This window comes from Centruroides sculpturatus, unplaced genomic scaffold (genome assembly GCF_000671375.1).
Source record: "Centruroides sculpturatus isolate CEXI.00-Female unplaced genomic scaffold, Cexi_2.0 scaffold173, whole genome shotgun sequence".
NCBI lineage: Eukaryota > Metazoa > Arthropoda > Arachnida > Scorpiones > Buthidae > Centruroides > Centruroides sculpturatus.
The window spans coordinates 592772-606326 of NW_019384380.1; the positions used below are offsets into that span (position 1 = coordinate 592772).

At 28.3% G+C, this 13555-nt stretch overlaps 1 protein-coding gene across 1 annotated transcript in view; it reads left to right on the forward strand.

Moving 5' to 3' along the window:
* The window catches only part of LOC111617874, a 33033-nt gene that overhangs the window by 14537 nt on the left and 4941 nt on the right, over positions 1–13555 (forward strand). The window contains exons 2-4 of the mRNA XM_023359206.1: positions 78–146; positions 7625–7894; positions 12546–12680. Coding sequence (XP_023214974.1) covers positions 78–146; positions 7625–7894; positions 12546–12680 — 474 coding nt within the window. The remainder of the gene's footprint in view (positions 1–77; positions 147–7624; positions 7895–12545; positions 12681–13555) is intronic.

The following is a 13555-nucleotide window of genomic DNA, read 5'->3' on the forward strand; positions in this document are numbered from 1 at the left end:
AGTCAAGAGATATTCAGTATTTGTAAGAAATAATTGTAAAAATGTACACTTCATTATACCATCTTAATTTATCACAGCACCTATGAAGGGAATTATGAACTATGAAGCCTATCATCTGCTGAATCTTTCAGAAATCTTCAATAAAAGTAAGTTGGGAATTTGATTACAGAAATTATTTCAAATACCATTTCCAAATTTATAGAAGATATTAATGTTAAAATCTTCAAAAATTGAATACTTTCAATTGTAATAACTAAAACATTTTTTAATACATATTTACATTTAAAATTTTAAAATATTATAGAGAAATGAAGCATAAAACAATAAAATACAAATACACAATATTAAATTATTTATTATTTACTTTTTAATGACGTTTTATTGATAAATTATCATTATTACAAGTAGAAGTAGTATTTTTATTCTTAAAGAATAAAAATTTAGAGAGAGAAAATGAATTGCAATTGATTTGAAAAATATTTGGAGATTAGAAATGTTATTCTTGAAAATAATTTACGATACATATTATACTTCTATTTTTACACTTTATAGTATTAATATTTGTTTCATATAATTTATTTTAAGACAAAATAGCAATATTACTTCATATATATATATGAAGTAATATATATATATGAAGTAATATATATATATATATAGTTTTAACATATATATATAAACAGTAGAATCTTGTTTTAATGGATCGTGGAATTGGAATAACAGATTTTCCAAAATAATGTATTTTTTTTCTCAGGTCAAGCCAAATCAATGTAATTTTACCTTCTTTTAGTGGATCTGTAAATTGGAATAACACACAGCACACAACTTTTCACAGTGCTAGTGTTGGTTTTGTGCGTTGTGTGTTTATACAATCCAAGTTTTGGAGAGATATTGGAATAACGGATTTTTTTTCTAGCCTCATCTATTGTAAACTTTGCATTTTTTTCAATGTTTATTTACTATTTAGGTGTTTCTGAGAATTTGTAGAGTTTGACGATGCGTTTGTTACATCTAGAGTCAGCAGGCTGATACAATTGAGGAGGAGCCACCTAGTGAACATTATGATGTTGTGCAATGCCAAAATTTAATGAAACCATCAAGTCGTGAGGACCTTCTGAAGAGTTTCGGCATAAACAAACAGGCTCTTTTTGCACTTAGAGTATAAAGTTTCCATCAGTTTTGTTATTACATACATACAACATAATACAGTGGTACCTCAGGTTACGAATGCCCCAGCATACGAAATTTTCAGGATATGACATGAAATTCAAACATATTTTTGCTCCACGATACGAACAAAAACTCACCATACGACGTTACATTAGTTCGCATTTTTCATTTGTTTTTCTTACTACAGTTATTTTTTTTAATGTATTACTTGGCTTTAATTTGAGTATGTTTTTCGCGTTGGAACGAATTATTTGGTTTTACGTGTAATCGTATGGGGAAAAATGATTCACCTTACGACATTTTCATGATACGATCTCAGTTTCGGAACGGATTAATTTCGTATCCTGAGGTACCACTGTATATGCTCTTGTAACGTACGCATTTCTATAGAATAAAGAATAGAGATTCCAAGAAGATAAATAATTTCAAGTATACATAATTCTTAAATGTAGAGGCTAAATGATTATTTTTGTGGAAAAATTCATTATTTGATCTCTAGATGTGGGAAATGTGTGGGAAATCCATTGTTCATGACATAAAGGATTCTTGGAACAACTGATGATTTTTGGTGACCCAAGCAATCTGTTAAAATGAGATTCTACTGTAAAGAAGTATGAAATTTGAAAAGCTTAATTATTATTAAACTTTTCAGAATTATTTAGAATTTAAAATTTGTACAGATGATGATAATTTTTTCACAAACATCTTATTTTCACTTTCCCGGCTCTGTTATATATAACAGAGAGACAAAATGGTAATCAGTTAAAAAAAATGAGTCTCAAGATTTTTACATTTTTGTACTCAGGATCTTTAAGTGTGGAAAAATGCAAAAAATCTCGGGGTTTTTACACCCCTGTATGTGGATATTTGTGTGGGCATGCGGCATGATTTTGTTCACCCTTTTTAAATGTTGCCGAGAAAGTTAAGCAACTTGTTGCTGGATTTTTTTATAGTTACAATTCAAAACAAGTTGTAACTGTTTCCAATTTTGAAGGGGAAAACAAACTCACTAAGTTGATCAATTTTGTATTTTGAATCACAAAACTTTCACAAAATAAAATTTGTGAAAGTTTAACAACCAAATTTATCTGAAAGTTTTTGTTCTTAATATTTTTATAGAATTTAATGCTTATACATAGTCATAAAAAATTAACAGTAATAATTATTCAGTAGAATTTCAGTCATTTGATATTTGTATTTTGTACCTTCCAATGATAAGTTTATTATTTGTTTTACAGTGTAAAATAAACATAAAGCGTAACACAATAACTAAACAAACACAACTGAATACAGTGTTTGAAAAGTTACTGTGCAGTGAGAAATTTCTAATGACAGAAAACTTACGGGTCTTGCATGCAATGCCTTACATATAAGTTGTATATACAGTCTCGCATTTCCATTTGTGGTAGATGACATCACTGCTCACTTATGTACGTTTTGGGGTTGGACTATAGTTTTTGGAAGACTTGCTTGCCGATTTCGTAATCTGTGGAATTGGGTCCACTCTCCAGACCTGGATTTTGGTATCTTTGGGACATTTCCAGCATTTGCTGTGGGACAAGCTGCAATATTGTATGCAAATTTTTAATAAAAATTAAATCTTTTCCACTGCACAGTAACTTTTCAGGTACCCTGTATATAAATATTTGGCAGGAGCTTGATGAAGTTGTGGAAATATTTGAATTCTAACAGACTAACAAAACTTAAAAAATATGTTTTTGTATTGTTTATGAACTTTTGAAAGTCATAAATAATAATTTATGACTTTCATAAGTTGTTTATGAAGTCTTTATGCCATTAAAGCCTTTGTTAACATGAATTTTTGTAAATTGAAAATAGTTTTATACCAAAAACTAAACATTTTTTAATAATTTCAATCAGATATATAAAGATGTTGCTGTAATTTCATTTTTTTTAGGTAATTTCATTTTTTTTAGGCTCTTTACAGTAGAAATTAATAATAAGCAGTCTTCGTTAAAGTAATAGTAATAAAAACTGCCATTCTCCTAAAATTGTTTTTTAAATATTTGAGTTTTGCTTTCTATATGTGATTGCTACTCATGCATATAAAACTCAGTTCAATCTATTATAATTAGTTTTTCATGAATAAAATATTTTGTAAAGATTAACCACTTGATATTGTTGAGTTATGAAATTTTTACAAAAGAGGAATTTGATTTTATCTTATCAGAAGCTATCTCGATATTCTCGAAGAATGTCTATATATCAGTCGACTTGATAAAATATACTTCTCTATATTTCTCCAAGTTTTTTGTCCTTATATATTTTCTCTTTGACGCTTATTGGAAATATCTCAAAAATTGCATTAATTTTCGGAATGGTTCAATGTAAAGTCTGACAAATTTTAAGTCCAAGCATTTCTAATTGCTATAAAAGGCAAGGAAATGCTATAAGTCTAATGAGAATGCAGTTACTTTATTAGATTAAAAAACGATTAGAATTGAAAGAAATAAAATTATCTTTTAATATGGTTTATAATAGACATCTAGTTTCATAATAATCAGTTATTTAAGGTCAAAAATTGAACATAAAACAGACATAAAAACACCTTATTGATTGTTAAACTGGACACTAAGTGAAAAATTTTCAAAATTTTGTACATAAAAGTCTTTATTTCAAATGATCATGATTCCAAACCGTTTACAAATTACAACTCACAGACATCTTCAATACTTATTCCAGGAGATGATTTATTGGAAAAATGAATGTTTTTAATCACTTTCGGAGACCTTCGTCAGGTTATAATTTAGTCATTATATAGCTAATTTTAGATTTAATAGATTCTACTATACTCTGTATTCTCAAGGCTTTTTATAACTAGTTTGGCAAGGAAGACAGCTAATGATGAGCCATTCAATAAACCTTTGTTCTTTCTATAAATCTTGCCAGAAAGTCTATTGATATGCAAATTAAGAAAGGTAAAATTCAATCTTATCTTTCAGAACAGTCATCGAAAGAATAAAAATGCAGCATTTTTTTAAACTGATCCAAATTAGAAATACACAGATTTAAAGTGCAGTATTTAAAAATACTTATTTACATTATCTGTAGTAATAGATCTGCGATTAAAGATTTAACAAATAAAATTACTTTTTAAATCATTTTCCAATATTCGTCAATCTATATACTTCAAATAAAACCTAATATTAAAATTAATTATTAAAATTTAATGTAAACTGAATCTAAACCTTGGTGGGAAGCTGTATCTTATTACACTGAATGTAGTTTTTTTCAGTAAATTTTTAAATTTATGTTGTGGAGACATACACTTCAAAAATATCAGAAAATAATGATTTAAAAATGATTTTATGTATCTTATGTATCAAAATCTGATTAATTTAATAAATTAGTTTGGAATAATGCTTGACGAATCTATAATTTCTGTCCGAAAAATAATTTTTGATATGTACTAAATCCGACAAACGGTTGCGATTGCCTGTCATTTTTAAACTGGCATAAGGAAATATGATTAATAAAACACTTGATAATTCCTCCAAAGAAATTTTATATGATTAATCATATCAATAAATTTGTGAAGTCACATCACAGATAATCTAATTGACCGAATGTACCACATTGAAATTATAAAATGATGGGCGACTGCAACTTTTTTGTCGGGTAAAGTAGTACTATGTAATGTAATGAAATAATATAAAAGTGTGCAAATTATACATAATTTAATGAACTTTTTGACATGTGCCACTTTGAAATATTCAAAAATAAAAAGTAGGCCAAGCAGAAAAACACTCGTAGGAAACTACATTGAATTCTTTTCAAATACAAAAGAAATTTATAACATTTATATAAATAAATGCGACATACAGGTTATTCAATTTTTATTATATCTGATCTAATTCCAGTTTAGATGCAGATAATCTGTTGCGAAATTTAATGTCAAAATATTTTTAAGGTTATTTAACATAAGAATTTTACTACTACAACACAACAAATACCTTTGTAAATCCAGTAAGATATTTAATATAACAATGAAAACTATATGTACTGACGAATATTTTCAATCGCAGCCAGATCTTTGTCGGGTCAAATAATGTTCTAAAAATAGAATGTAGAGGAACAAAATATAAAATTTTAAATGATCACATAATTTTTACAATAAAGTGTATGATAAAACAAAAGACGACAAGTATGTTTACAGCATTATTAACTGACGTGTAAGAAATTAAAAATGAATAAAATTTGTGAATATTTCAAAAAAACAATATTTGCACAAGTGCAAAATTAAACTATAACAGATTATCCTGGTTTATTGTATGGCAGGCTTTTTTCTTTCTTAAAGTTTATACACGTGCCTTTAATTTTGGATTAGTGAATTTCCAATGTCTCTTACTCCCGTATTCATCAACATGAGTTAGAGTTAAAAGTTAACTAATGAGCATTTGCGTACTAAAAGTAAAGCAAGCGGTGTTTGGTTAACTCGAGATTTAACTCTAACTCGTGTTGGTGAATACGGGGGTTAGAGTTCTGAGGTGGTTGACATGCTGGCATCATTGTTATGTTAAATATCTTACCAAATTTACAGAGGTATTTGTAGTGTTCTAGTAATTTATGGATATCTAGTCATAAGAAGTTAATACAGTTGAGAATTTTGTTACGTCAGTTATGTTGTTTTTATATTATTCAGTACAAATTTATGTAAGTAAATAAAGATATGGAAACAATACAGCCACTCTTCACTTAATGACTGTTGAGACTTACAACTACCTCTCCCTTTCTTAATCTTAGTCTAGTTTCTTCACTAAGTGAAGTGTTCACAAATCTCCAAGACTATGTAATTTGCTTATAATTTTGTACTTTATTAAGCATTTGAAGGATTTGGTGACTAAAATATTCATCTGAACTTCAATGTTTTTGGTACATCATTTTTATAAATTTTGCTGATTGTACTTTTATATTCTGTAATATGTAAGAGATGCAAATTAAAACAAAGTTTTAAGCTGGAGTTTCCTTTATCCAGAATAAATAAAAATGATTAAAAGCTTCTTGTTTAAAAACCAATTTCCTTAACAATCTAGTCATAGGAACAGAACCAGAAATAAGTGAGGAATGCCTTATTCATTTAAAGATAAATATTTTGATTAATGCCTTTTTCTATTAATATAATAAAAATCCTTTAAGTAGCTTAACCATTAGAACTAGCATCTTAAAGAATCATATAAGAGGTGCAGTAATTTTTCCTTTGCGAGTCTTTGCAAAAATGGATACTCAAGGGATTGATTTGAGTTGAGGGATTGACTGACTGACACAAGTTGGCAACTGCTGCTGTTGTTGAAATTCTTAAAAATAGCAAAATTTAAATCGATAGCCAAAAAAATTTAGAATATTACTTATCATTATTAGATAAGAAATTGCAATTCAAAAAAGATTTAAGTTAAATTTATTTATAATTAACAAGAAATGGCATCCTGGTGGCTGGCCTCTGCCAAACTACTTTGTAATTATCTAGTTTTAATAGTCCAATAATGGAATCTGACTGTTCACTTGATGTATTAAAAAAATTAATTTCTTCCACACCATTCAGTTATAATTAACAAAACATTTTTGAGTGGGAAATGAATGGAAACTTTAAAATCTTGTATGATGATTTAATATACTTGTTTGAATATTTGAAAATCTTTTAGAATTGTGAACATTAATAAATATTCATATAATACTTGATATTTAAGAAAACTAAATGGTGTTCCATTAATAATGCCAGATGTAAATTGAATGCTGTTGACATAGAGGTTTGTCAAATCTCATGTCAATATCTACAACCTGCCGGCAATTCTTGACTTGTTATGGAGATTTGATGCATTATGGCAGAACTGGGCCGGAATTATGTGGACACATCACGAGTAATTTTGTGAAAAGAGTACATTTGTGCCACCATAATTGCGAGGAATATTTGGCAGATACCATCTTTCATATGTAAAAGTAACTTAGCGCTGAAATGGGTTGTAATTTTACTTTAGTAAAAAGTAAAAATATCCACAGTTATTCAATAAACAATGCATTTTATTCCACAGTTAAATCCAGTATGCTATTGGGACACCATATATATGCTAGAATGAAAAACTTTTATTATTATTCAAAATAATTTTTCCAACTTACACATTTGGTTTTGTGCATGGAATTTTTTAACCTCATTTAAATTTAATGTACCAGTCTCTGTCGCATTGCTTTTCATGTATTCTCTACTTTCAAAATGTTTTTGTTTTAGTATTCATTTGACTTTGGAATGCAAGAACAGTAAATTGCAGGAATGAAATAGGTGATTTCGATCTACACTTTCAAAAAAGATGAATCGTTGTTTTACCATTTTAAATTTATGTATTTTTTAAATCAGTTATGAACATTTGTTTCTGACAATGAACACAAAACAGAAAAACATTATTTTATATTGTATCTAAAAATCACATTTTTGTTTTCATAGGTTCGTCTGTTTCCGAAGGTGCGTGTCTCGATCACAGAGGGAAGATCGTGGATCGGGGAGAACGTTACTTTCCGCTCGGAAGTGATCCCTGTACTCAGTGCACCTGCGTAAATGGAAAACCGGAAATGTGTATTTCTGTCTTCTGCTCTCCTCCAGAGAATTGCCGTCAGTATCACGCACTCAGTGACAAATGCTGTGAATTCGTATGTTTAGACAGAGATCATTCGGATAAAACGTATGGTGGTAACGGAAATATTACCAGAAAAGAAGGTATCGTCTTTTAATATTTTTATGCAATTTGTGTATTAATTCATTTATAGTTAGAATGAATAAATCGTTTTTTTAAAAATAAAATTTAAATTTGCTTTACTTGATTGCTCAGAAATGCTAGAGAAGCAATGATTGATTTTAATTGTATGTTCCAATAAAGCAGAATTCAGATTTTATTTTCTTTATTTCACTTTTATTGCAATTTATCAATACTTGACAATTAGACATTTAAATAAAAAATTTACAAATTTTCACACTTATATAAAATTAAATAATATAAATCTTAGTTTTTCTGTTTGATAAAGTAATAGAAATTAGAAGTAATCCCATGGTGCTACTTTAATGATAAAACAACAAATATAAACACAATTAAGGATAACTTTGAAATACATAACCCGAATTTTTCTTGTTGGTGATAAATTTATTTTACTGAAAGTGCTTGCAATGTTTTACTTGTTGTCTTGACATTAACACTAAAAGACGTGTTTTTTTTTCTTCTTTGGCTGTTATATATAACAGAGGGAAAGTATGGCGATTGGTTAGAAAACAACTCCGAGATTTTTACATTTTTGGACAGAGGAACCTTGGAACATCAAGAAATGTAAAAAAATTTGGAGGTTTTTTCTGTATGTGTGGGTGCATGTGTGTGAGGGACACAGTTTTGTTCACCCTCTTTGGAGCTTAATAACTTCTGTGCTTTTTGTCAAAAATTTCTGAAATTTTGCTGAGAGGTTTGCGTATTCGGGAATTGATGCTATTAAATTTTGGCAGTTAAAGGTCAAGGGATGGGGAGAATAAGGTCTTATCATATCCTGAATAAGGTCGGACTTAATGACAATTTTACTCATTATTAGCATTTACAATTTTTTATAAAACCCATTCCTACTCTCACAATTAATTTTTTTGTTATTTTATAATAATTAAAAAAAATATAAAAAGTTTTTTACTAAAATATCATAACAGATGGCGCCATCAAATGTTGCTGTGTTCTTTTTGTTTTATATACTAAATCATTCTTTTTTTTATAGTTTTATAGAAATAAAATTTATACGTTTAGAAAAATTTTCATAATAGTGAACACAAGCATAGTATATTTGCTTCAGTTAGATGTTGATAGTATTCTTTACATTAGAAATTTATAAGTGTAGAATTCCTATATGTATTTGGACTAAATTTAAAGGAACATTTAATGTTGTTGAATTTGTTACAATGCTATAATTTAACAATATTTTATTAATTGTTTGAGAGATATCAGATGGATTAAACTTTTCAAATTGTAGATTTATTAATCTGTTAGCTGGTGACCAAGGTTGGGTTATTTTAAGAAAAACAGATTAGAAAACTTTGCAGGGTTTTGCTATTTGGTGAATATATATGTTAAATAATTGCTTCTGTTACAGCATCAATAAATTTTGTTATTTATCTTTTAATCCTTTCTTAATGAAGTCTGTTTTTTTTATTTGTGTCTTTTTATAGACTTGTTCCATTGTATTTTACAGAACTCTTTTCAAATGATCTGTAGCAAGACAATTTAAAGTGATGTATTTCGAGTGACAATAATTACATTTTAAACAAATATTGAAAGTAAATGGAAATAATAAGATTTTCTAAATATTTTTTAAATATTCGTGCATCATTAGATTTTTGATTGGAAGTGGTAAATTACCGGTATTCCGTTGAATGAACTTTGATTAAATATTAACAATAGTTAGTCTGTTTTAGCCAGTTGCAAGTTGTTATTTAGATCTTCTGTTCTTAATAATTTAAATTGCTTTATTCATTTATGTTTCCAAAAGGAAAGTGTGAGATTCAGGAAATTGTTTTTCAGTAGAATGTTAGCTAAAAGCCAAATTATAAGAAACTTTTCTTTATTTCGTCTGTTTCTCACAGAATTAGCTTAACTATCAACATCCATCTGTTAGTACAGAGTCTTCAAGGTAACAAGCCTCCCTCCTCTCTTCAACCTGAGAAGTTTTGGGGATAGAATTTTAACAACTAATTGTTGATAGATGGGAATGTGGACTCTTAAACAATTACACAGTGAGAATATAACATCAATCAAAAGAAATAATAAACCATCTGCCTGGATTAGTCATATTCCCACTGTCTTAGCCGGCCCAGCGATGACACATATGGAGTGTCATCGCTACTAAACAAGGTCACCTGATCAAATTCCCACACCTGATGGGGATATAATGATCATGCACCCAATCTTTGGGGCGATCGTTCACCAAGGATTATTCTTTTATTTTGTAACTTATCATTCAGATCGTCTCCCCAGACATTTGCCTCTCAACTACTGAATAACAGTAGAGAGGTAGGATGATTAACCGATTTTAAGTAAATTCTCTCTTGGTTTGTTAGTTTGTAAGTACATTGGAACGTGAAGACCTGTATTTCTAGAATTTATTCAGGCTTGTAATCATTTAGTTTTTATATTTAATTTGTTGAATTTTAACAATGGTTGATTTCTCTCATGTATCGCCAACATCTTATTGACGACCTCACTAACCCTCTCACTTGCACTAACTAAATAAAAATTGAGAACCGCAGAGAAATGCATAACATAACAATTGCCATCCACTGACACTGTGAGATGTCTTCAAAGAACCAACATCAGAGAAAGGGTTAAGTCTCGTGCCTCAACCCCCAGCTTCTCAAATAAGTAATTGAATGTCAAGTTAATATATGTTGTGTTCTTGGTGATACCTTTGTCTGTAGTAATGAAATCATAGATTCGTTTGCTAAAATGACCATAAATAAATATGTAAATAAAAAGAAACAATAATTTTCTGAACAAATGTTGAGAGAAAAGATGAAATTCAATGACACTGTGAATCCAAAAACAAACCTGTCTGCAAAACTTCACAAAATACAATGTTGCCACAAACAAAAATACAAACTAAATGTTCTTTTTTGTAATAGAAGTCAAGAATTATAAATTCTAATCATTTTCATAATTAATAAAAAATAAATAAATTTACAATTCTTGGTTTAATTTATTTAATATTGGTTAATTAATGAGAAAAATCTAGCAATGAGTTGCTTAATTTTCCTAGCAACATTTGGTTGTGCCATCTGTTATATTTTATTTAAAAAAACTCTTTATATTTTTAATAATTATAAAATGGGTTTTTATAAAAAAAAATTGTGAATGCTAATAACAAAATTGTAATTAAGTCCGACCCTACTGGAGATACACACGATCCACTTTATCTCCTCACCCCCACAACCTTTAATCACCAAAATTTAGTAGCATCAATCTCCCTAATAAACAAACCTCCATGCAAAATTTCAGAAATTTATGACAAAAATTATGGGAGTTAAGCTTCAAACATGGTAAACAAAGTCATGCCCCACATGCATACACAAACAAATGCAAACATCCATACATAAAGAAAAAAAAATCCCCAAATTTTTTGCATTTCTCAACATTTCAAGGTCCCGAGTCCAAAAATGTAAAAATCTTTGCCAGACATTTTTTGACCGATTGCCATACATTTCCTCTGTTATATATAACAGCTGGGAAAGGAATAATATAATATTTATAATGATAGTATAAAAGTGAAGTTTTAAATGTTTCATTTTATATGAGTAATTTTGAATTTTACTTGGCGGGGAAAAATTCCAAAAGATCTATAATTTTAAAGTTTAATGAGAAAGACTTGCCCACCAGTGGCCGAGTGGTCTTCGTACCCTAAACACTGGGAGTTCGGTCGTGGGTTCGCACCGCGATCGGACAGGCTGGCTGCTTGGAGTTTTCCGGGTTTTCTCCTTGCCAATAACGACTAAATAGGAGGCCAGTTCCCCATAAAAGTCCTCCCGGAAGGCATTAGTTCCCCTCGCGCAACATCGCGCCCCAGAGAAGGCAACGGGAAACCACTCTGGGTAGTAACTTTCCCTAGTATACACCTTGGCGGATTACAAACCTACGCCAGGTGTCGCCGACGTCAGGAATCTGATATGGCACCAAGAAGAAGAAGAATGAGAAAGAGGGGGAAAAAATACAAATTGTACTTTTAATTATTTAATATGATGATTTATTGTTCGATCATTATAGAAGATGCAGAATAGTATTTGTGATCATATGATTTCACCGTAAAATTTCTTTTTCAAAAATTAAACAACTTAAAAATGTAAATTTATTTGTAGTCATAAGAAAATATTATTTAATTGAACATTTTTGGAGATAATTTATTTCTATCCTCAAAATAATACTGCTTGAATTTTGTAGTAGTAGAAGGCAGTAAAGGAAAATTTTTGAAAAGGATAGATAAAATAACTGTAAACATTCAAGAAATTTTCTCATTTAATATTTTTCTGTCGTCTTAGATTCAATTACATTTTTTTAAGTACTAGCATTATGTCTCATGGAAACTTTTCCAATACATTTATTTATTTTATATTTACTTTAGATTTGAATTAAATACTGAAATATATTCTATATAAATTAAAATCTCTTTTGAATAGAATATCCATAAAGTATATCAAATTATGTTCATGATTTATACAAAATTAAATTTTGTATAAACTGTTTGCTCTAAATTTTAAAATTTAGAACAAAAAATTTAGTGTTATTTAGAAAATAAATTAGTTTTCATTATTAATTACAACATAGTAATTTTAACTTCAATTAAATTTATCCTTTCAGACACAGAAACAATAAATGCAACAAATCTTGGATTGCGTCTCGTAGCGAGCACTGTCACGTCTTTTCTGATTCTTGCCCTGTTGTTATTTATGATACACAGACTTCATCAGCGTCGCCTTCTCTTAATGATAAGACGTAAGTTTCTAGTTGTCCTTAGCATGTTTTAAATTTAAATAAACCAAAACATGATATATCTATAATAAAAATATAGTAAACAAACTAAATACACATAAATTTTTTAAAGCTATAATTGCATATTTATTTATTTATAATTTGGAGAGACAAAAGAAATATTTTTTAAATTTTATTTAATTTTTTACATGGATGCAAATGTTTTAAAATTATTATTCAGATGTTAGTACATAATATTCATTAGAAGAGAGATGTTTAATTAATCGTTTATCAGATTAGTTGTTTTGAAAGACTTAAATATTTGTTTTAGTAGTATCATTTTAAAAAATTTACTATGCTTTATTATATATTAAAATTATATGAATTTATTACATGAATTATTGTAAATAACTGAAGTCACATGATAGTATATTTTCAAAGTGATTCTGGCTAAGGTCGTGAAAGTTTCTGAAAACAAACAAGAAATTTATTAAGATGTTTCAACATATCATATGCATGTCAGTCATTTTTTAATGTCTAGAAAGTGATTTTAAACCATTTTCAGAACTTAACTGAAGTTGTTCTAATATGTTTAATACATAAAAAGTAACAACAATTATAAATCAAAAGTAAAATAGAACATTTTTTTTCAAGGAGTCACAATCTAATTTAACAGACTGAAAGGTTCATTAAATAATAATGGAGTTAACTAATAATTCAAAGATGTAAAAATATCATTTTTGAACAGTTAATGAATACGATTTAAATAGTCTTTCTTTACAAATGTACATGCGTATAAAATTATTTTTGGTAGTTTGCGGCTAATTACTGATTGGAAGAATAATAATAAAATTTTGTTAAATACAGAACTAATGATGTGATTTAATTTCATTGTAATC